At 41.0% G+C, this 26107-nt stretch overlaps 1 protein-coding gene across 3 annotated transcripts in view; it reads right to left on the reverse strand.

Moving 5' to 3' along the window:
- Window positions 1-16903, reverse strand: part of sparc (secreted protein, acidic, cysteine-rich (osteonectin)) — a 30701-nt gene extending 13798 nt beyond the window's left edge. For 2 of the 3 annotated variants that reach the window (XM_083980430.1, XM_083980429.1), the window contains exons 1-2: window positions 16833-16901; window positions 2180-2245 (exon numbers count right to left, since the gene is read on the reverse strand). In XM_083980430.1, the coding sequence (XP_083836556.1) occupies window positions 2180-2236 (57 nt within the window). In that variant the 5' untranslated portion in view covers window positions 2237-2245; window positions 16833-16901. Of the gene's footprint in view, window positions 1-2179; window positions 2246-16832 lie in introns of all 3 variants that reach the window. The other variant, XM_083980431.1, reaches the window with a different exon arrangement.
- Window positions 16904-26107: the final 9204 nt, after the last annotated feature.

Genomic DNA, 26107 nt, shown 5'->3' on the forward strand with positions numbered 1-26107 from the left:
GCACACAGAGAAACACACAACATTAAACCATTATCACCTTTGCACGCGAGTAAAGAAAATAACATGATCTCACACGTGTCCACACCCAGTAACACACACACACACACACACACAAAGACACACTCTCTCTCAGAGGAGCAGTTGAGTTTAGGAAAATGAACACAAACGTGTAACCGCACACACACACACACACACGTACACAAGTAGATACACACAGGAAACTTCACATGGATCAGACAAGACAATTATTGTTCACACGCACACACAAGGACACACACAAACAGACAGACACACAGTGAGTCATAGAAACATCAGAAACCTCTAAAGAGTTGGTTGTTGACTTCAGAAAGAGGGCTACCCCTCTGAGGCGGTTGAGCGGGTGGAACCACCATCCATCCATCCCTGTCATGGCAGCTCAACACCAGTCTTGTAATCAGTAAGTGCCATCAGCGACTCTACTTCCTGCAGCAGCTCAAGAGATTCAGGGTCAGCCGACCAGCCATGACCCACTTCTACAGGTCTACCATAGAGAGTATAGTCACTTTCTCAATGCTGGTCTGGTACGGTCACACAACCTCACAGGACACGACGCGGCTGGAGGAAGTAGTGCGTCGAGCCTCTAGGACAGAGGTGTCAAACTCATTTTAGTTCAGGGGCCAAATTAAGTGCAATTTGATCTCAAGTGGGCCAGACTGGTAAAATAATACCATAATATCCTAGTATAAATAATAAAGAACTGTAAACTTTTCTCTTTGTTTTAGTGCAAAGAAGCACATTATCAAGATGTTTACATTAAAGGTGTACAGAAAAGAAAATTGAATTTGAGCCCACTTTGGGTCATAAAATTAGTGTAATAACTCATCTTTCAGACGTTGTAGGCCAAACTTTGTGCAAAATTCTATTTTTGAGTAAATCCGGGATGAAAGTGTGTATTTTTTTTTTCGCATTGGATAATGCAGGCGCACGGATTATACGTCAGCCTGTACACGATTCACCAGCCACTGATATTGGATCCGTAATCCGTCATTCAAACGTCTGAGACACACACACACACACGGAGCTCGGTCTCGCCCCAAGCTTTGAATATCCCGCCCGCTCGATAACGACCAATCAAATTCGTTTTCCTTACTCGGGTAAACTCGTGTTGCAGCTCGGGACAACTCGGCGCGACAAACAGGACAAACGGCCATTTCTGTAGCTACACCTTTAAAGAACTATCCTATTACAAAATATATTATGACCAACCTGAAATTTCTTGAGATAAACAATTGTATATGTACAATTTCAACAACATAATATAATGCCTCTTCTGTCTTCTATGTCATTTTTACATCTGGTAAATTCATCCCACGGGCCGGATTGGACCCTCTGGCGGGCCGGTTTTGGCCCCCGGGCCACATGTTTGACACCCCTGCTCTAGGACTATCGGCTGTAGTAACCTGCCTACACTCACATCACTTTACTCAACCAGACTCATCAAGGCTAACAAGATCATAGCAGACCACTCTCATCCGGCTCATCATCTCTTTAATCTCCTCCCATCAGGCAGGAGAGACAGAAGCATCAGACTGCAGCTACCTCCAAGCTGTTAGACTCATGAACTCACACTGACTCGCACTAAGCACTGCACTCTGCACTGCACTGTACATGATGTTGCTGGGTAGCCTACTGTTCCCTGTAGTTTGTAGTTTGTATTTTGTAATTCATTCTGTCCCCTGCATGTGTTTTCATGTGGTGGTCTCAAACTCACGTGAAGGACGACAAAGGAGAGGACACACACTCAGGAAAACACACAACAAAGGCAGGAACACACTCATAAAGACAAAGTAGGACACACACACACACACACACACACACACACACACACACACACACACACACACACACACACACACACACACACACACACAGACACACACACACACACACACACAGACACACACACACACACACACACACACACACACAGACACACACACACACACACACACACAGACACACACACACACACACACACACACACACACACACACACACACACACACACACACACACACACACACACACACAGACACACACACACACACACACACACACACACACACACACACACACACACACACACAGACACACACACACACACACACACACACACACACACACACACACACAGACTCACGGGAGCGGCCATGGCGTGTCCCGCCAGGCAGAGGAGGAAGACGATCCACATCCTCATCTTCTAAATCTGTGGAGACAAAACAAAAAACAAAGAAAAAACTTTATTTAAAAACTTTATTTAAACTTTATTTAAACGTTCTGCTTCTTTACGTCGACGTTAACACACATTAACACACACATTAACACACAACTACACACTATGTTAAACTCAACGATCTCTCAGGTTCAGTATCGATAACATCATGAAGCTCTGCTGTCGCCGTGACGACAGGAGGGAGTCATGGAGACTCTCCCTCCCCCTCTTTCTCCCCTCTCTCCCTCTTTTCCCTCCCTCCCTCTTCCTCTTTTCTCTCCCTCTTTTCTCTCCCTCTCCCTCCTCCTCTTTTCTTTCCCTCTTTTCCCTCCCTCCCTCCTCCAGTTCCCGAACAGACATATTTTGAAATTTGCAGATGACACAGTTATTGTTAGTCTTCTTCGTGATGCTGAATCAAGCCATGGCCCTGTGTTAGATTATTTTTTAAAGTGGTGCAAAAATTCCTTTTTAAGTTTAAATGTTACTAAAACGAAGGACATGTGCATTGATTTCAGACGCCATGTCCCTGCTACTGGCAGCACTGTCATTGATGGCCAAGAGGTGGAGTCTGTACTCAGGTAGCCTGGTCGCGCCCACACTAGTGACGTCACGCCTCGCAAAAGCGCTGCTGACTTCTAGTCTGGCCAACCGTGCTATTAACTGGATTTCTGTCTCCCGAATTTTCGGGAACTCCACCCTCTTTTTCGAGAGCCAATCAACGTCGAGCCTCTCCAACGGCTCTGGGTAGAGGCGTGTTGCAGTAGAGCAGCGACCGGAACCTCATTGTAAACAGCAGCATGGAGCAGCGGAAAGAGCGGTGTGATTGGTTTAAGCTTCGACACCGCCTATTCTGGCTTCGACCAATAGCAGACTGAGGCATTTGAGGGGGGCGGGTAAACCAGGTTTGAAGGATGCGCTTTGAGAAATGGATTCTCTTAACGTCTTGGCCAGACCCAATGCTGAGTATCAACATTGGAAAGTCGTGCCAACCAGGCTAGTACTCAGGTACAAATACCTTGGTTCCATCATTGACAACAAGCTTGCATTTGGTGAAAACACTGACAGGATTTGCAAAAAGAGTCAGCAGCGACTTTTCTGCTTAAGAAAACTTGCAAAATTTGGTATTGACAAAACTCTGATGACCCTTTTTTACAAGTCCTATATTGAGTCAGTTTTGATATTTTCTTGTATATGTTGGTTTGGAGGTCTGAATGTCACCCACAAGAATACCTTAAATAGAATTGTGAACATAGGCAGCAAAATTATTGGTTCACAGCAGAGCAATCTCTCTGTTCTTTACAACAGGCAGGTGGTGAAGAAGGCAAATTCGATCTTGTCTGATCATTCCCACCCCCTTCATCAACACTTTCAGCTCCTCCCCTCTGGCACCCGCTTTAGCTTCCCCCCAGTCAGAACCAACAGATACAAACACTCATTCACCCCCACAGCTATCACCCTCCTTAATGCGGGGAAAAGAAGGTAGTCATGCAGTCACTTTGTTTTGCACTTTTATTTATTTATTTATTATGGTTATGTCCATGTATTTTTAGATTTTGATCGATTGTTGTTTTATCTTCTTCTGGATTTTTATAGTGGCTTGTTGCTTTTCACCTGCCATCATTGTTGTAGTGCTGTGTTCCGTGTTCCTTGTCTCTTTGTCTCTCCATCTCCTTGTTGCCTGTCATGTATTTTAAATGTTGAAGCAGTTGCTGCAAAACACTTGCCCGTTTCGGGACAATAAAGGAATTTACTTACTTACTTACTATTTTCTCTCCCTCTCCCTCTTCCTCTTTTCTCTCCCTCCCTCCTCCTCTTTTCTCTCTCTCTTTTCCCTCCCTCCTCCTCTTTTCTCCCCTCTCTCCCTCTTTTCTCTCCCTCTTTGCCCTCCCTCTTTCTCCCCCCTCTCCCGCTTTCATCCCCCCTCTCCCCCCCCCCCCTGATGGCAGCTCTCCAGCCTTCAGACAAGAGGCTTCAGTGTCTCTTTGTTTCCTGTTCAGACTCAGATTCTCTCCATCATCTCAGCTCCACAAATCACAGCAAACACACAAACGCAGCCTCGGCCAATCAGAGCAAACGCAGCCTCGGCCAATCAGAGCAGAGCGCCATCAGGCCGACTCAGCAGATCTCTGCTGTGAGTAAAACTTTATTCATGTTTGTTTCAGTCTGGTTTGTTTTCCAGTCTTATAATCCTATAGGTAACACTTTACAATACGTTACACTAAAATACTTAGTTACTGAGTAACTAATGAGGAACTAACTATGACTGAATCATTAGTTACTCTTTCTGTAAAGTAAAGTGAGACATCAGAATGAGTAACTACTCTGAGTGTGTAGCCTACAGTAGTTCCTCAGTAACTACTCATTAGTTCCTCATTATAGTTCCTCACTAGTTCCTGCACCTTATTGTGAAGTGTTAATGTAAAATGACTTATATTCTCTCTTATATGTGTGGTGGCCCGGGTAAAACCCGTCGGAAGTCGCTGACGTTCGATTGTGGCAAATAGCCAAAATAGGTGGAAAAGGACTATTTATTTCAATGATTTAGATATTTAGTGTGATTCTGGTACTTTGAACTCCCTACGACATCGTGGTGAATAAATATTTTAAGAAAACAAAACGGAAAATACTTATTTTTATGTTTTTGTGGTGAGTAAAGCCTTTCATTTCCAGCAGCAGCTAGAGGAGACAGGTCCGTTGTTATTGTAGAGGTAACATTCAAGGACCCTCGGAAAGCAGAGAATCCTGTGATTCAGATGCTTTTTTACAGCTGATCTTTATCATAAACAGTTCAGAAGTTATAATATGTTGTTGATGTTTTGTAAAACATGTGCAAGTGCTGATGCTACGTTCTGTTTAGCATTGATGCTATGTTCGGGTTAGCATCGATGCTACGCTAGGTTAGCGTCTGTTCCCGTACCACGTGATTACACGCACCCTATACGGTCCCTTCTTGCTACCATACAGTTTACAGCTCGTCTCTATCATAAACGGTTCAGAAGTTGTTTAATGTTTTGTAAAACACTCGTCTTTAGAGGGTTAAAACAGCAACGTTCTAGTTAAAGCCATTTTTCTCACTTTTCAGTTTTTTGGTCATAATAGATTAAAATGCCCATAACTTTTGACCTGAAAGGGATATCTCAGTTATTCAAACAGTTATGAATGGCTGAAAACTTCTAGTTTATGGAAATATCAAAAAATAAAAATGTCAAAATCCCACCATGTGAAGGGTTTTCCCAGGCCACCACACATATGAGCCGGTGCATATTCTCATTTGTCCAGGTCGTAGTATCTCAAAGGAATTTTAAATCCAAAGCAACTGGACTTGGTTATTTGCTTTCGATTTAAAATTCCTTTGAGGTATAAATATTCTCCATGTTTCAATAAGAAAAGAACATTTCTGTATTTCCTGTCTCTCTCCTCCTCCTCCTCCTCCTCCTCCTCCTCCTCCTCCTCCCCCTCCTCCTCCTCCTCCTCCTCCTCAGTCTGGTCTGTAGCTCCATAGGGGCTCTTTTGTCTTTTATCTCCGGTTCACCTCCATCGTGTTGCAGCTCCTCCACCCAAACATCCAGGAGAGATGGGGGCGACTTCTTTACATCTACAGTATTATTATGGTTTATGTTTCTCTTCTTGGCTGAAGATCAAGGACACTGTAAAAACTCTACATCTCTCCAAGAATATTTGTGTTCTTTCTAGTCAAAACTACTCTCATTCTACTTAAAATAAGACTCATCACATTAAAAGCAGCTTGTTTTTAGACACTTTTTACTTCTTTCAAGTAGATTTTCACTTGAAATAAGTAGAAAAAAGTTTTTCTTTCTTATTACAAACACAAAAAACTTGCTTTCACTGGCAGATTTTTCTACTTATTTCAAGTGAAAATTAGTTTGAAACAAGTGAAATTGATCTAAAAACAAGTTAATTTTTAGGTGATGAGTCTTATTTTAAGTGGAAAGAGATTAGTTTTGACTAGAAATGAGACATTTGGACAAGAAATAAGACAAATATTCTTGGAAAGATTTTCAGCCTCCATAGCTTTCCACTTAAAATAAGACTCATCACCTAAAAATGAACTTGTTTTTAGATCATTTTCACTTGTTTCAAACTAATTTTCACTTGAAATAAGTAGAAAAATCTGCCAGTGAAAGACAGTTTTTTGTGTTTGTAATAAGAAAGAAAAACTTGCTCCACTATCAGATTTTTCTACTTATTTCAAGTGAAAATCTGCTTGAAAGAAGTAAAAAGTGTCTAAAAACAAACTGCTTTTAATGTGATGAGTCTGATTTTATGTAGAATGAGATTTGTTTTGACTAGAAATTAGACATTTTTACAAGAAATAAGACAAATATTCTTGGTAAGATTTTGAGTTTTTGCAGTGTAGGAGGAGGAGGAGGAGGAAGAGGAGGAGGAGGAGGAGGAGGAGGAGGAGGAGGAGGAGGAGGAGGAGGAGGAGGAGGAGGAGGAGGAGGAGGAGGAAGAAGAGGAGGAGGAAGAGGAGGCTCAGGTTGTTTGTGTGCAGTAGGAGATAAAGATGAGCATCGACACATTTACCCAACAGAGTCGTGTGTGTGCGTGCTTTACATTCCTGCAGCTCGATAAGAAGCTTCACGGTGACAGATCTGAACTCAGATCAGCTGCAGGAACCTTTAACATTTAACATTTAAAGGGATAGTTCAGCCATTTCTCGTGTGGACTAAGGGCTGGGAGAAGTTTCAGAGTCCTCCGTGGCTTCTCTGAGTTACAGGGGGTCTCGGCGTAGCAGTGCATGTCCATATATAACGGTTGCAAATGGATACCAACTGTCTTCATAACAAAAAGACACACCAAAAAACATCCAGATACCTCCACACTGCAAAAACTCAAAATCTTTCCAAGAATATTTGTCTTATTTCTTGTAAAAATGTCTCATTTCTAGTCAAAAATAACCTCTTTCCACTTAAAATAAGACTCATCACATTAAAAATTAGCTGCAAGCAGATTTTCACTTGAAATAAGTAGAAAAATCTGATAGTGGAGCAAGTTTTTCTTTCTTATTACAAACACAAAAAAAACTTTCTTTCACTGGCAGATTTTTCTACTTATTTCAAGTGAAAATTAGTTTGAAACAAGTGAAAATGATCTAAAAACAAGTTCATTTTTAGGCGATGAGTCTTATTTTAAGTGGAAAGAGATTAGTTTTGACTAGAAATGAGACATTTTGACAAGAAATAAGACAAATATTCTTGGAAAGATGTAGAGTTTTTGCAGTGTAAGGACATGCACTGCTACGCCGAGACCCTTAGTCCACACGAGGGGGAGTAGGAGATAATGAGGGAATTAGTTCAATTTTGGGTGAACTATCCCTTTAACATTTAACTCAATTATCAAGTCAGACACGAAGCAGGAAAACATGGCCTGAAGGGAGAAAAAGGAGGAGAAGGAGAAAAGAGGAGGCATGTTTGGACTCGGGTAAAGTTTGCATATAGCGTGAGGCGTTTGAGGAGCCCTCGGGGCAGTGGGACGTTTCAGCTGCAACACAAACATCGTAATGTTGTGGAGGAACATATTTTCCATTTTTGCTCTTGTTGTGTCAGTGTTTGACATTTTGCTCCAGTGGTTTCTTTCTATACAACGAGGCGGCGAGTCGCTGCACGTTTCAACCTCCAGATCAGATTAAAACTTCTCTGACGGAGTTCAGTCGGTTCACGACTTCACGTTCACCACCGACCGACTTCTGCTGCAACATCTAACAACGTCTTTACCTTTGTTCACTGCAAAAACTCTACATCTTTACAAGAATATTTGTCTTCTTTCTTGTCAAAATGTCTCATTTCTAGTCAAAACTAATCTCTTTCCACTTTAAATAAGACTCATCACCTAAAAATTTACTTGTTTTTAGATCAAACTTGATCCACTATCAGATTTTTCTACTTATTTCAAGTGAAAATCTGCTTGAAAGAAGTAAAACGTGTCTTATTTTTAGTAGAATGAGATTAGTTTTGACTAGAAATAAGACAAATATTCTTGGTAAGATGTTGAGTTTTTGCAGTGTTTCATCACAGTTTGAACTTAAACAAACATCTTTTTTTTTTAAACTAGCCTATGTGTTAAAGCTTCAGGAAGTGATCCGGTGGTTTTGGAGTTAGCAGCCCCCGCCCTCGTCATGGATCTATTGGTCCTCGTCCCTACGTCACCACATTCAGGCGCATCCCTTGGCTGCACACACAGAGAGGACTGCCCCTTTATGCCGTTCTCTCTCCTCATTGGATAAAGGTTGTAGGATACAAGGAAAGTTTTCTCCTGGGTTCAGAGCAGAGCAGAGTGACTGACAGACCCGTGTTTCAGACCAAACACTCTATAGAAGTGATTGCTGTCGGAAGATACAACTATTTATTATATTAACACAAATATTCACCTTACTTCTGCTTTAACTATATTTAAACCGTATTTAACCAGTTAGATTAAAACACAACTTGTAACTATAATTAAACCACATTTAACCAGATGTGAGATTAAAACACAACTTATAACTATAATTAAACCGTATTTAACCAGATGTTAGAGCAGCTGGTTTCAACAACACTGAGCTCTAAACCCAAACAACACGACGCATCGGTGTTCTGCATCTGATCTGAGATCTGCTGATGTCTGGCCTGGATGAGGGTGTGTGTGTGTTAATGTGTGTTACATGTGTGTGTGTGTGTGTGTGTGTGTGTGTGTGTGTGTGTGTTAATGTGTGTGTGTGTGTGTGTGTGTGTGTGTGTGTGTGTGTGTGTTAATGTGTGTTACATGTGTGTGTGTGTGTGTGTGTGTGTGTGTGTGTGTGTGTGTGTGTGTGTGTGTGTGTGTGTGTGTGTGTGTGTGTGTTAATGTGTGTGTGTGTGTGTGTGTGTGTGTGTTAATGTGTGTGTGTGTGTGTGTGTGTGTGTGTGTGTGTGTGTGTGTGTGTGTGTGTGTGTGTGTGTGTGTGTGTGTGTGTGTGTGTGTGTGTGTGTGTGTGTGTTAATGTGTGTGTGTGTGTGGTGTAGTAAATATGGGGGGGTTGACACGGTTCAAGGGTCCACTACTTTTTATTGAAGTTTTACCACTTTTTACTAGAATGTTTTTAACTTGTTATCACTTTTTTAATTATTGTTTGACTTTACCAGTTTCTTCTCAATTGTTTTTTTTTTAACTTCTTATTATTTTTTGTATTATTGTTTGCCCCTTTTTTTGAGAGAGAAGTTTTGCCACGTTTTTCTATAATTTTTTGAGGAATTTTACCACTTTTTTTTTTTTTAACTTTTTTGCGAAATCTTGAGAAATTTTCCTTTTTTTTCTCAATTAAAAAAAAAACATTTTACTATTTTCTTTTTCTTTTTTTAAATGTTACCACTTTTTTCTAAAAAATCTTAAACTTTCTTTTTTTGAAATTGTACCACTTTTTTCTAGAAATGTCTCTATAATCTTTCTAAAAATGTAGCTACGCCTAATTTAACCGTTTAACCGTTGGGAAAGTGTGAAAGGTGGACAGAAATGTCCACACTGCAAAAACTCAAAATCTTACCAAGAATATTTGTCTTATTTCTAGTCAAAATGTCATTTCTCAGTCAAAACAAATCTCATTATACTTAAAATAAGACTCATCACATTAAAAATTAGCTGCAAGCAGATTTTCACTTATAATAAGTAGAAAAATCTGATAGTGGAGCAAGTTTTTCTTTCTTATTACAAACACAAAAATATTTTTCTACTTATTTCAAGTGAAAATTAGTTTGAAACAAGTGAAAATGATCTAAAAACAAGTTGATTTTTAGGTGATGAGTCTTATTTTAAGTGGAAAGAGATTAGTTTTGACTAGAAATGAGACATTTTGACAAGAAATAAGACAAATATTCTTGGAGAGATGTAGAGTTTTTGCAGTGTGACTTCCACCTGCTGCAGGAGGAAACTCTCCGTCTGCAGCTTCGTCGTCCTTGTGAGGTGGAAAACTACAGCGACGACGTCTCTAAACAACCTGCACACAAGGAAACGACTCTGCAGCAGCTGCTAAAAAAGAAAAAAAAAAAAAAGAAGATGAAGAAGAAGGTGGCGTGTTGTTGTTGTTGTGCTGACGGGAAGTTGTTTAAGCCGCGCGTCGCACGAAACGGCCACGAAGGGCCAGAGAGCTAAAAGCAATCACAGCAAAGAGAGAAGGAGGGAAATAAATGAATAAATAGAGAAAAAGGCGTGGGTTGGGTGTTTGGTTTGGAGGGACACGACGTCCTCGTCTTCATCCTACTGCACTGCAAAAACTCTACATCTCTCCAAGAATATTTGTCTTATTTCTTGTCAAAATGTCTCATTTCTAGTCAAAACTAAACTCTTTCCACTTAAAATAAGACTCATCACCTAAAAATGAACTTGTTTTTAGATCATTTTCACTTGTTTCAAACTAATTTTCACTTTAAATAAGTAGAAAAATCTTTTTGTGTTTGTAATAAGAAAGAAAAACTTGCTCCACTATCAGATTTTTCTACTTATTTCAAGTGAAAATCTGCTTGAAAGAAGTAAAAAGTGTCTAAAAACAAGTTCATTTTTAGGTGATGGGTCTGATTTTAAGTAGAATGAGATTTGTTTTGACTAGAAATTAGACAAATATTCTTGGCAAGATGTTGAGTTTTTGCAGTGCACATCCAGGTTTAGGTGTTGGAGGATGAAGAGGAGGATGAAGATGAGGAGGAAGAGGAGGATGATGAAGATGAAGGAGGTGACGGCAGCAGAAAGTGTTTTATTTGGAAGCAGCTGGTAATCAAACAGGACGGAGACTAAAAGGGAAAGTCTGGACTCATAGAGGACGCCTGTCTAACACACACACTAACACACACACACTAACACACACACACACACACTAACACACACACACTAACACACACACACTAACACACAGACACACACACACAGACACACACACACTAACACACAGACACACACACACACACACTACAGCTTCATAGCAGCAGCGTTAGGTAACAGTGTAAACTCACTCGGCACCGACTGAGGAGGAAAACAACCGGACCGGACTCACTGACATAACAGGCTGCAACAACAACCTGCAGCTGTGTGTGTGTGTGTGTGTGTGTGTGTGTGTGTGTTAGTGTGTGTGTGTGTGTTAGTGTGTGTGTGTGTGTGTGTGTGTGTGTGTGTGTGTGTGTTAGTGTGTGTGTGTGTGTGTGATTTCCTCTGAGTCCAGACTCTCAGACATAAACTCGTCTCTTCATCTCCTCCAGATCAAAGACGTCAATAATAAAAACCTCAGACAGAGTCTCAACCAGACTCTGGTCTCCTGGACCGGATCAGACCGGACCGGACCGGACCGGACCGGACCAGACTAGACCGGACCGGACTAAACCAGACCGGATCAGACCGGACTAGACCGGACTAAACCGGACCGGACCGGACCGGACCGGACTAAACCAGACCGGACTGGACTGGACTGGACTGGACTGGACTGGACTAGACCGGACCAGACCGGACTAGACCGGACCGGACCGGACTAGACCGGACCGGACCGGACTAAACCAGACCGGACTAGACCGGACCGGACCAGACTAGACCGGGTCTGGGTCCAGGTCTGGGTTACATAAATAAAAGCCTCGTGGTCTCAGTTAGAAGTCGAGTCTGTTTCTATTTTCTATATAACAGTGTAATGTGACAGATATGGAACTGCTGGTCACAGCCTGAGAGACTCTTTAACATCTTAACCTGCACCTTTATTTATACCTGACTGGACTAAAGTCTATTGTAATGTAGTTTATATGGAATATTGTTTCTTTGTTATTGAATATTGAAATATGTAATACTGTTCTGTTATATTGAAATGTCTTCGTAAATAGTTTGTACAATGCTTTGGCAACAACTAATTTCTGTTCATGCCAATAAAGCTAATTGAATTGAATGTAAATTGTAGTGTGAGCTGGTTAAAGCAGCAGATGAAGCTGCTCTGTGATTAAGATGAAGTGGCACTATAAGTTATTAAAAAACTTATAGTGCCACTATTACTGAGGTTTCACTCTTTATTTATGCATTTTAACTTTTTCATTTATGTTTATTATGTATTTAGTTTCTAACTACTTCACTACTTCCTGTGTCGTCATGTTTTACAGTTTCATGTCACGCTGGTGTTTCTATGGAGCTTAATGTTCTGTCCTGAGTTGTGTTTTTAATTGTGGTAAAACAGATCTACAGGTGTTAGTGAAGTGAAGTGACTTGACTTCTGCTCTCAGGGTTTCAGACATTTCACCCCTAAATGTTGAAGCAGTGAAGTAAATGTTTCATCTACGTGTGCCTGGGGGCAACCGGTAAATTTACTGTTTTGTGTTTTGTTTTTATATAAAAAAGGAAATGTGAATATTTAGTGTTGCAGATGGAGTCACAGTCTGCAGCTGCATGAACTTTTTATGTTTGTGCTGCAAAACTTGTTCAGTTCAGGGCCTAAAAACAAGTGATTCTGTGAACGTGATGATGAAGATGTTATAATAAAAACACTGGAGCGTTGTGGTGGTGGAGACCAAAGCTGAGGCTCATTGTCCTGCAGCAGTAAGACACCGGACACCACGGCAACACGGACAAAGAGTTTTCAGTTTGTTACCTGAGCTGCTCTCTCTCTCTCTCTCTGATGCACATTGCTCTTCTGCACTTTTTTAACGAATGTTTCTTAAAGGGACAACCAGGAGTTTTTCTCCGTCGGCAGAACGAAAAATTCGGCAACAATAAAAAAAAAAAGTCTGATATTAATGTGGATGAATCTCCGTTACCACTTGTTAATGGGCCCAATTTAGATAAATCTATGGTTTTGTCTCTATGGTTATTTTGTTATTATTAGTGGTGGTGGAAATGCTGGGCGAGCCGACCAGCGTTTCTTTACAAAAACTCACAATCTTTACAAGAATATTTGTCTTCTTTCTTGTCAAAATGTCTCATTTCTAGTCAAAACTAATCTCTTTCCACTTAAAATAAGACTCATCACCTAAAAATGAACTTGTTTTTAGATCATTTTCACTTGTTTCAAACTAATTTTCACTTGAAATAAGTAGAAAAATCTGCCACTGAAAGCAGGTTTTTTGTGTTTGTAATAAGAAAGAAAAACTTGCTCCACTATCAGATTTTTCTACTTATTTCAAGTGAAAATCTGTTTGAAAGAAGTAAAAAGTGTCTAAAAACAAGCTACTTTTTATGTGATGAGTCTGATTTTAAGTAGAATGAGATTTGTTTTGACTAGAAATAAGACAAATATTCTTGGTAAGATTTAGAGTTTTTGCAGTGCAGGTTCAGGCTTCACTCAAACTTTATCAGTTTGTTCTGTTTGTTTGTTTTTCCAGAGTTTTACTTTTCTCTTTGTTTTTATTCCTTTGCTGTCTCATCACTCCTTTCTCCTCCTGTTTCCTCCCTCTCTCCTTCTCTCTGTCTCTCCGGCAGCAGCAGAACAGTCCTTCCTCCTTCCTGTCGGGGGATTACAGCTTCTCTAGACGATGCCAAGCTGGCCTGAGATTTCCCAGCATGCTCTTGGTTCAGAGCTGCCACCTCAACAGCAGCAGCAGCAGCACCTCCTCCTCCTCCTCCTCCTCCTCCTCCTCCTCCTCCTCCTCATACTAATGCAGAGACACATTGTCTGCAGAGAAAACCGCCGACAGGTGTGACCGACACGGAGAGACAAGGAGCTTCTTCTCTTCAGAGTGAAGAAGAAAAAGAAAAGAGGCCGATGACGGTGAAACAGAGGAAAACACTCCACACTGCAAAAACATAAGACTCATCATTAAAAGCAGCTTGTTTTTAGACACTTTTTACTTCTTTCAAGCAGATTTTCACTTGAAATAAGTAGAAAAATCTGACAGTGGAGCAAGTTTTTCTTCCTTATTACAAACACAAAAAACTTGCTTTCACTGGCAGATTTTTCTACTTATTTCAAGTGAAAATGAGTTTGAAACAAGTGAAAATGATCTAAAAACAAGTTCATTTTTAGGTGATGAGTCTTATTTTAAGAGAAAAGAGTTTAGTTTTGACTAGAAATGAGACATTTTGACTAGAAATGAGACAAATACTCTTGGAAAGATGTAGAGTTTTTGCAGTGCAGACCTCTGGTGTTAACTCATAAACACAGAAACCAACTCCTTCTCTGCAGCGAAACAAAAATCAAGAATCTGCCAGATCACAAACAGTTTCAGTTTCCAAAGAACAGAAGACGTCGTAGCTGAACATCTGCACATGAAAACAGCTGCTTTAACCTCAGCTGAGAAAACAACCAGAGTCAGTTTGCTGCTCTGCACCCTTCATCATCCTCTCCTTCACACGTTTCACTTTAGTTTGATTCATTTGCACCATAAAAATCATCAAGGACCGTTACAGAAACAGAAATGAGACGAGAACAGTTTTTAAAAAATTGTGTTTTTTGTTGCTTCTCACATGTCCCTGTGGTATTTCTTTGATGTTAGAGGACGTAGCAGCAGAAAAGTATTAAGTGCAAAGCTGCATTTCTGAGTTTTTCTGCCTTCACATTGCCGTGAACCAACCAATGAGCTGCTGGAGCTCTGCAGAAGGAGAAGTCCTAGTTGGAAATGACACAGGATTTGATTTGATTTTGGCCAAAAAAAACTTCATAAACACAATTTAAAGAGAACAGAGAACGCTTTAAAATAACTAAAAAGGGTCGTTGGAGGAGGATTTTAAGTGCAGAAGAGGTTTTTTTTTTAGGAAAAATACACCAAGACTCAAGAACAATTCAACAACAACAAGAGAAAGCAACACTACAAGTGCTAGAATAACAAGTGAAGTCTGTCTCAGTGTAGAATGATTAGGCGGCATGAAGAGATTCACCTGCGATCCAATCATTGATAAAGTACACTGCAAAAACTCTAAATCTTGTCAAAATGTCTCATTTCTAGTCAAAACTAATCTCTTTCCACTTAAAATAAGACTCATCACCTAAAAATTAACTTGTTTTTAGTTCATTTTCACTTGTTTCAAACTAGTTTTCACTTGAAATAAATAGAAAAATCTGCCAGTGAAAGTAAGTTTTTTGTGTTTGTAATAAGAAAGAAAAACTTGCTCCACTATCATATGTTTCTACTTATTTCAAGTGAAAATCTGCTTGAAAGAAGTAAAAAGTGTCTAAAAACAAGCTGCTTTTAATGTGATGAGTCTTATTTTTAGTATAATGAGATTTATTTTGACTAGAAATGAGACAAATATTCTTGGTAAGATGTTGATTTTTTGCAGTGTAGAAAGGAAACGGTTAAACTGAGACGACAGCAGGTCTGAGACCAGCTACAGAGTCTGAGCTCACAGCGTTTTCCAGACTTTTATTTCTCCGACACTTGAAGGAATCTGAACTAATTCACAGAGCGTTTTCCAACAGCTGGCAGCTGATCGCCATGGCAACCCGCATTCCTTTACACGGGAGTAATCAGAGAGGGAGAGAGAGATAAACACTCCCATTACTCCGTCTCTCTGTCAGGCTTTGTTGGAATCCTCTCCTCTCCTCTTTCCTCCCTTCTTTCTTTCTTTCTTTCTTTCTTTCTTTCTTTCTTTCTCTCTCTCCCACACAGAAAACTCCACTGCAAATACTCAAAATCTTTCCAAGAACTTGTTTTTAGATCATTTCCACTTGTTTCAAACTAATTTTCACTTGAAATAAGTAGAAAAATCTGCCAGTGAAAGTAAGTTTTTTGTGTTTGTAATAAGAAAGAAAAACTTGCTCCACTATCAGATTTTTCTACTTATTTCAAGTGAAAATCTGCTTGAAAGAAGTAAAAAGTGTCTAAAAACAAGCTGCTTTTAATGTGATGAGTCTTATTTTAAGTAGAATTAGATTTGTTTTGACTAGAAATGAGACATTTTGACTAGAAATAAGTAAGATTTTGGTAAGATGTAGAGTTTTTGCAGTGTAACAACTCTGGTGAACTCCAGAGAAACAAAGAGGCCGTTGTGTTTTCTGCAACAACACGTAATAAGCAGATTATGAAAATGAACACAAGTTTGCATCATTTTAAATAACTCCAACAAACGCATTATTAACCTCCTCCTCCCCCTCTTTCTCTCCCTTTCTCTCCCTCTTTCTCCCCCTCCACCCTTAACACACAGTCCCCCCCTCTCCCCCTCCTCCCCCTCCTCCTCTTATTGCCGATGTGGCACACAATACGTCCACAGAGACGCAGCTCACACTGTCTGGCCTGATGACAGAGTCGGAAAGGAAAACTTGCTCCACTGTCAGATTTTTCTACTTATTTCAAGTGAAAAAAGTATAAAGTGTCTAAAAACAAGCTGCTTTTAATGTGATGAGTCTGATTTTAAGTAGAATGAGATTAGTTTTGACTAGAAATGAGACATTTTGACTAGAAATGAGACAGATATTCTTGGTAAGATATTTGAGTTTTTGCAGTGAACTAGTTTCTGCAACAAAAAACTTGAACTAAACTTTTACTCAAACAGAAAAGTGTCACATTTTTATCTTTGTTTTTCCTTTGCAAACAGTCAGAGAAAGTCAAACATGGAGCCTCACACCTCCTCCTCCTCCTCCTCGGTGCATTTCTAGCAGAGTTAGACTGAAACAGTGTTAAACCCTCAGTCAGCAGAGTGAGATGTTTCTTACCTTCAGCTATAGAGCAGAGCAGAAACACCAGGAGAGAAGCTGTCAGCTGTGTGCGGGACCGGCTCGATCTGAACCGCCTCAACTCTTCAACACCACAGACGTTTCCAGTGGGACGTCCCACTCAGGACCACCCCCACCCCCCTCCATCCCATCCCATAATACCCCTCCCTCCCTCCCTCCCTCCCTCTCTTCCTGCCCTGCTGGGCGGAGCCTCGAGTCAACTGAACTGAAGGCCAGAGTTGATATTTGAAATAATAATGTACAGATATAAATTAGGGCCGGGACTTTAACGCATTAATTACGATTAATTAATTACACAAAAATTATCGCGTTAAAAAAATTAACGCATTTTAATCGCACTTATTTAAAAAAAAATCTTTTTTCTTTTTCTCACGTGTGTCCCCACGAGAGAGGCGGCAGTTTGAGAGGCTGACTGGCAGAGATGAGAGCTGGTGAAACGCTAGCATGGTTATTTAAAACACCATCTCTGATCTCTGCCTGCACATAGATACACAGACACGGCGCACGCTAAATGCGCTATATAGCGCTAATTGCTCAGCTGCAGCGCTATATCTATGACCTGTCACTGTCACAGGTGCAGCTCATCTCATTATGATAGGACTTCACCCTCAGAGCTCTGTCTTCAGACTGTCCTGACCTGTCCCTGAACATCACACAGAGACAACATGGAGCTGCCTGTGTGATTGGTTACTGAGTTTTATTAATGTTTACATCAGGCTGAGTTCAACAAATCAGTTTATGCTACTGTGATTTAAGTAGCCTAGTTAAATACTACAGTAATCATCATAGTGTATTGGAAGGAAAGACCATTTAATCTGTATGTATCAAATATCGATTAATGAATTAATGGATAATTTGCATCTCTTGTCTGTTGGTCTTGGTTAAGTACCACCTTGAATGCTTAAGCTTATGTATTCAGTCATTCAATGGTATACTAAAATCCATGTGAAAAAAAAATGCTTCTCACTGTTCTCAGGTCAAATATTTATATGCGATTAAAATGCAATTAATTGCGATTAATTAATTACAAAGCCTCTAATTAATTCGATACATTTTTTCAATCGAGTCCCGGCCCTAATAAATATATTTGTTTCAAAACCTTGGGGGCAATTTTGGCCCCAGGATCATGATTTTTGGGGGCATGTTACCTTTATATTGTAAAGAAATTATTTAAATGTGACCATTAGTGCCTAATGTGATACATTATGGAAATTGCATCACTTATATGTAGCCCATCTTTTGAAATAAGATTTACTGTACAACATGTGATGAATAAAACCAATGATCGTAGACTAGACTAGTCTGAAAATAGCATAGGCATCTGTGCTGTAAGAAAAAGAAAAAAAATCGAGAATCGAATCAAATCGAGGATTTGGAGAATCGTGACACCCCTAGTCTTCAGTATTGAGCTCCTATTATGACTCATAAACAATCCAATGGTGCTGTAACCACACATTTTCTTGAGTTCATTGATGGCAGTTCATTGTTCACTGCTTTACACAGTCTTATACAGATGCATCTCAGTAAATTAGAATATCATGGAAAAGTTCATTTATTTCATTTGCAGATATTAAAGGTCTCCTCTCCCCCGTGAGCATCTGTTTTCATTCCATCTCCATTCTCCCTGGAACTAGTTACAAGTCATTGGTTTCAATGGTTATTACACTGTTAGCCTGGATTTCATTTCTACTCAAACAATCTATTTCAACATACACAGATAATTTAAGTTTGATTGTATAACTATCAAATTTAAGTGCAGTCTACTAATTTGAAGTAGAATATACTTACATTTGAAAGTAATGTCATGAATGAGTAGGCTACGTTTAAGTTAGGTGGGATGGAATTTTTAAGTTTTGGTGATGACCACGCCTCTAAACTTCACGCCGCATTCAAGTAGTGTAGGAAGGTTCGGTATTCCTGAGGCCATTAGTCAACTTTGTGGATGCTACAAATAAAATGTTTTATGTTTTAATACTCAAAACATTAAAAAAAAAAGACATGGTTAGCCGTTTCTGGTGATAATTCATGTTGTTATCAACTATGCAGAAACACTTTTAAGCTTTATATCAGTGATTTTATCTCAGACTCGTTGTTGTATTCTACGAGTAGACTCTATAATACCTAAAATCACAAAAATATTGACTTGATCTCATTGATATCAGGATTTATGCAAATAAATAACTCACTAATCTAATTTACTCTACATGGGCAGAAATTTACTGTAGCCTATCAGTGTTCGTGTGATTTTTGTCAGTCGGAAAATCATTTGGCCGATTATTCTGACACGACTTGAATGCAGCATAGGTAACCTGAAGGCATGTTGCAGCACGTCACTTCTCCTGCGTGAATTTTCAACTGTGTCGGAGAGACATTTTACAACTTATTAGTTTTTTTTTGCCAGAGGACGTGTGCCTGAGTGGAGTAGAGACGAAAAAAGAGGGCGACAGGACGACTGAATCTGGTGAGTGAGCGACCGCGTTTTACTCTGTGGCTTTTGATTTTACTGTTAAAGTTAGCACTAGCTCCAATGACTGTTAGCAGTGAAAAAAAACGTGTTCATTAGCTAAACTGACGTGTTAAGACACATTTGGCTAGCAGTGTAAAGCATTTCAACGGACATTTTTCTGATTTCTTGATATTGCAATGTGTATGTGACCCTTTACTTCCACAAAGTAACATTATTTTTTAAGAAGTGACCGTCAAATGGCATTGTACAGTTTTATCACTACCCAGAATTAGTCTCAAAATACAGATAGATTGTAGAGGATAATCTAACATTACTTCCCCGTCTCTTATGTTTTTTTTTCTTTTTTATTGTGTTGCAGGTCTCCAGAAGACATGTTGTGGAAGTGTACGTACTGCCCTTTCATCTGTGAAAAGAGAGCACAGCTATTTAAGCACTATAGACTAAAACATGGGAGCTATGCAAGAACAGAACCATTTCCATGTTTACACCAGGAATGTCTGTGTACATTCAGATCACTCAATGCACTAAGAGTACACTTATCCCGCTTTCACACCAAAACCTCAGAACAGCAACCAACTGTAGATGTACCAGTAAAGTTTTGTTGTCTGTCATGTGGGTTTGCTGAGTTTTGTACTGAAAGTGACTACTTTAGTCACCTGCATAATGCACACTTAAAAGTCAACCATAAAGTCAGTTGCCCTTATAAAGACTGTGACGTTCAAAGCACACAAGAGTAAAGCACACAAAGAACACAGCTGGAAGAGGTTCAAGTCAGAAATAATTGGTTGTGATTATGAAGGTCATGATCAGGATGGTGCACAAGAGCAAATATCACATGCTGATGACATGGCAGAGTTGGAAGGAGATAGTGAAGAAACTAGTGAGAATGATATTCATGATTTAGGAAAGCAGCTAGAGCACAACTTAGCATCTCTTCTGTTAAAGATGCAAACAGTTATGCACATACCAGAGAGTTCTGTGCAAGAGGTATTGCAGCAGCTTTGTCAAATCAATAAGCTGTCAGAGCCACTTCTGCATAACAAAGTGAGGGCTACACTAAATAAATACTTTGATAATGTGGATGATACAGATACAAATTACCAGTGCTGTGTCAGAGTGTAACATGATGTCATTTTGTGCCAAAGATGGACCCTTAGGAACTGCTAAAAAGAGAGCAACCTATGAACGCAAAGAGTTCCCACTGGTAAACCCTATTGAATATGTTGTGGAAAAAGGCAAAAGCCACTTGCATATGTCCCCATTGTTCCAATGCTCCAGAAGCTGCTTAACAAACTGACGTGTTAGACAAAGCTATGTCAGAAAAAGTCCATGTACTGCAGGAATACACGTCATATGCAGATGGGCAGCACTTTAATTAAAATTCTCTTCTTGCAAGCGATGAGTTCACAATTGCTTTTGGCCTTTACATTGACGACTTTGAAGTCGCCAATCCTCTTGAAACGTAAAAACTGAAACATAAAATGTGTGCTGTATACTGGGTCATTGCAAACATACCTGCAAAATACAGGTCCACTCTCAACTCAATACAGCTTGCTCTACTATGCAATACCTCTATAGTTAAAGACTGTGGTTATGCAAAAGTTCTGCAACCACTCATCTATGATCTAAAGATATTGGAGCAAAATGGTGTTTACATAGAGTCACTAGGTGCAAGTGTGAAGGGCACAGTCTTGTATGTTGCTGCTGATAATCTTGGTGCTCACTCTCTTGCAGGATTCCTGGAGAGTGTAATGGGAAATTTTGGTATAGCATGTTATTCAGGTGTGTGCTTTAAGACTGGGGCACAAACATGTTATTCAAGTGAACATTCCTGTGCTGACAATTTATGTGGCCTTATCAGGGGAAGCAATATCCACACTTAGCAGGCCCGAGGTCAGGACCTGAAGGATCGCTTTGACACAGTGCCTGTGGATTTACCACTCTCACTATCAGGGGGTAAAGCCAGGCATGGCGCCATATATTTTGTCTGTTCAAAGCTTTGTTTTACTATAAGATAGCGTGTCTCTAAACTTCTTCAGCTCACTCACTCACTGACTGTACTCCTGTTCGGTTGTCTGTGTGTGACTCCATTCATGAATGCCTTTTATTAAAGCTCAAGAAAGACAGCTGACGTGTCCACTCATCCTTTTTTAATATTTTGGTGAAGGAACAACATTTTTGCCACCACAATTTGGCGACCACGAAGGGACCCCATCTGTGAGCGGATTTTTCGTTTCTGGACCGAAGGTGATTAAAGCGCACACCTCGGACTCCCCCGTCAAGGAAGGTTGAGAAGAGGGCCTGACGTCCAGAGGACTGAGAGTCCCCTCACCGTTCGGGGTCCAACGAACTCGGTGGCTACAGAAAACACCTCGCTGTCTTTTTCTGGTGAGTTTTGAGAAAAGAAACGGCCAAAGTCCCGTCTCTACCTACTGAGTTCGCAGTAGTGGCGGCAGACGTGCCGGACAACTCGGCTTCCTATTCGGGGGAGGCCAAGTGTCAGGGAGCGGTAGACTTCCCTCAAGTCGAGGACTTGGGGCTTCAGGTTCTGGGAACCTGCAGTAAGCCAGACCCGGGAGTCTGAGGCACTTAGGGGCTACAACACTAAGACAGGCGGAGTAAGGAGAAGAAACAATTTTGACTGTCTGGAGAACTACAATTTAATTTTGAGAAAATAATTAAAGTCGGAATCCGGTTAAAGTTAAAGAGTAAATTTAAAATTAAAATTTAGCAGTGCTACTCTTCTTCTCTTTTCTTTAAAACAGAAAATAATCTAAATTGCGGTTATTCTGAAATTAAATCTAAATTTATTATGCTTAAAGATTTTAAAGATTCAAATTTGAACGGTGAAGTAAGTAAGATAATCTAAATCTGAGTGGCCTACTGTTTTTCTTTTGTGAAAATTAAACTTGCAAACGTCTGAGAGAATGCAATCATGGGAACGAAACAAAGCAAACCCTCTGGATGTAATCTATCCGAGGGACCAGATTACGAAGCCCCAAATATAAAGTACATGACAGATAACTATGGAGAGGAAGCCATAGCCCAATTAGATCTGTGGGTCAGAGAATTTAAATTTCCAAAAATGGGCAGCCTGAGCGTTGAAGAGTTAAAGGCTTTAAATGCGAGACTGCCGCGTCGGAATAATAAAAGCAAGAAGGGAATTAGGATAAATTGGAAAGCTTTTGACATGTGGATGTGTGAAGCAGAGTGTAGGCAGGGCTCCAACAGGACCGTGCCCCAGTGTCTGAAGCTGGATCCAGACCTGGACTCGACTGCACCGTGCCATCCACCTCCACCCCCACCTTCATCGTCACTTCAGGATGTTTCTCCTCATCATCATCATCATCAGCAGCAGCAGCTCCCACCCTGCCTGGCGCTCCCCAAGCCCGGGGAAAAAGAACAATGTGAGCAGCCCGTGTCCATGCCATGGACAGTGGCTGGTAAACATGCTGTCTGTGCACAGTCGCCACTGGTATACTGTGTAAGCCTGGACGAAGTCAAGGCTTATGCCATTGAAGCAGTCTTGACTGCAGAACTGATAAAGAACATGGACAGTGGTGACGGAGGGGGCAGCTGTGGCCGCGACCGCCAACTCCACCCGCGACGCAGGTCTCAGAACCGAGGCCGGGGCCATGCCGGCTGCGGACGCGGAGCAGCAGGTCGCGGCAACAAAAGGGGGGGCCGATGCTTTCGGTGTGGCAAGATAGGACACTGGGCACGGTACTGCCCCAATGAGAGGAGAGAGAGGGTGAATTGGGACTGACTGTATGGTGGAGGTGGGAGCCGGGACGGGTCTGGAGGAGACACTGGGCCGGCAGCTGGGAGTGCGCTGGAGACACGTGAGAACACCTACACTAACACACACACACTGATACACAGACACATGTTGCACGCCGTAACACTGATACTGACCACTAATTCTAGTTAAGCAGGCTGTGCATTTCGTGAGAAATAGCTTAAATTCAGCGACACGTCTTAGTAGAAAGTTGGTGTGGGTGGGGAATTTTCCTTTGATTTTTTTTAAAAGATACACAGGTCCACTAAAATGCATTTGATCCTAATTTGGGAAACATTTCCAGTTTTAAATTTATGAAAAATGATTTTATTTGTTTATTAGGGTTATCTTTGATTTGTACACCAACGGGGTATAAGTGAGATAAGGGTGGAAAACTATCAATGCTTTTCCACCCCCCCCGACACACAAATCATGCTGGGGGAAAGTACTCTCCCCCTGCTCTGTTGTGCTGCAGCTCTGAGCACACACACACACATTGACGTCACATGCCTGTGCTGCAGTACACACATACACTCCTATTATGACAGTAAGAGTATCACTGATGAAATAATGCTAGGCGGGGATTGTTTGAATGCAAATAGGTTATTTTGAGATAATGTTAAATGTATTGCCTCAACAATCTGAACCACACATCTCATTGGTGAATCCTGCATGTACAAACTTGGAAAATTGGGTAGAGAAGCTAAATGCTTCCTCAAACTAGACGGCTAGAGCTGATCCTCAGGTGCACTTTAAAGAAGTCCTGAGGGGAAATTGCAAATTGTTGAATAATGATGTTGAAGTTGAGGATGAGATCATATTTTTCTTTGACTATCCCAATTTTCACATAGACAAGAAACTGTTTAAATCTGTTGAAGAGATCTCGGAATTAAAAGATATTCTCAGTCATCTCTGGGCTAAAAGTAAGCATGACGTTTCTGATTAAAAACAATTATAAGCCTGTTGTTATAACGATTAGCCTAAATCACACTGTTTTATCCCTGTTATAACCAGCATCCTCTCAGACATGAAGCAGTTGAAGGCTTTAGGCCTGTGTATGATGCTTTGTTGAAAGCTGGTGTGATTGTGCCATGTGCTGGTTCTCCAGTGAGAACCCCCATTTTTTCTGGTGCATAAGATTCGACCTGAGGGCGAGCCTGCGGAGTGGAGATTTGTGCAAGACCTGCAGGCTGTAAATGTTGCTGTGCAGGCCAGGGCGCCGATGGTACAGAATCCGTACACGATTTTGTTTAGAATTCCAACAAATAGTAAATGTTTTTTCTGTTGTTGATCTTTTTAAACGCTTTCATGTAAGTTTGACAGTCAATTTTGGTTTTGCCTTTTGGTTTGGTGGGAAGGTGTATGCGTTTTGCTCGGTTGTGTCAGGGTTGGTGTAAATCTTCAACGATTTATTGCTTTACTCTGGGGGACAGCCTGGAGCCTCTGGTGTTGCCAGAGAAACGTGCTTTGTTGCAGGATGGTGATGGTATCTTGATTGCAAGTGAGACCAGAGAGAGATGCGTTAAAGCTGCTCTGGCTCTTTTGACCCATCTGGGTGAACAGGGGCACTAGGCCAGCCTGTCCAACATGTAGTTTGTTGCCACAGAGGTCACATCTTGGGTCACATGATCTTAACAGAGGGAGGATCCCCCTCATTCATAAAATAAATAAATAAATACATTTCAATTCTGTAAATTCATTAAAAGTGATATATTTTTTGGCCATGAGAAGCTAGCAGACAATGGGTCGCTCGTTGTGCAGTAATTTAGGCACCATTCGCAGCAATTGCTTATGGACAAGGCCTAAAGCTCAGACCCTGTCACTTAGGCTTGACACTGACGACTGTGGAGGCTGACAAAGTGTCGTAGTGACTTTAAAGTAGCTTTACAAAGCACCTCCAGTACTTGGACTGACTGACTGCTCATGACCTTTGACCAGGACTGTTGACGAGAAGGAGGGATTCTGACTTCTGTCATGTACTGTTTTAACCCTGTTACTCTCCTTCCAACAGCTGAGGACGGAAAGCCACATGACCATGTGGCCATCATAATGTATGTTTTTCTCCCACAGGCCAGAGTTAAAGGATACTCTACTCAGTATTTTTTTTTTTTGAAGAGTGTTAATTTTCAGGAGGTTGGACATATTTGGGTGAATGGAGACGACTTCAACAGGAAAACCTAAATGATCAGCATTAATTGATATTTCTTTTTGGTTGAACTGCTGGTACCGACATAACAAATTGCTGTGCGAAAGTTCACGTAAACAACATTGACATTTTCTCTCTAGGTGATACCAGGACAGATGCAGCTGCAGTCGCAGCTTCAAGGCTACTTTTGGCTCACGAAGTATGTGTCCGTTGTTTTTCTCTAACACCCCCGTTCCATCCCCACAGTTGTGGCTACCGCTGAGATAGCCAACTTGTTGATATGAGCCTCTCTGGCAAGAGAGGGCCGTGTGGAAAACCAGAGAACAGCAGTCTCTGCTGTTTCCCTTGTTTATGTTTTCTCCACAGTGTGTGAAGTTGACACATGGGTTGAACCATGTGTCAAAAAGGGGGAAGGATGAATGATTGAAGTATGTATGAAATCACTGGCCAGTGTGTGGATGAATGATGTGGTATTGTGCATTCTCGTTGTTGTCTGTTTGTTTTTTTTCCTGTTGTTTGTTTTTTCGTATAAATTTTACCAACAGGTGGAGGTTGCCCTACAGGGCCAGCAGACACAGAGCTGTGTGACCGCAGGTCAGGTGACTACATCGTGGTGAACGACCATGACATCCCTGTAAGCAGCTCGGGTGCGGCCTAAGGGTGGCGACCAGTTTCCTGCTGGTTATCTCCATCACCGCGTGGCTGTCGGTGCTGTTACTGAAGGAGATCTACAACCGCAGGACGAGCAACAACGTCATGACAGATTCACCTCACCCAGACCACAAATCTACACCACACGCTTTGCATCCTGGTGAAGACATCTGCTGTTACCGTGAGTAACACAACATCGAGCTGGAGGACAA

Source organism: Trachurus trachurus (assembly GCF_905171665.1).
Source record: "Trachurus trachurus genome assembly, chromosome: 10".
NCBI lineage: Eukaryota > Metazoa > Chordata > Actinopteri > Carangiformes > Carangidae > Trachurus > Trachurus trachurus.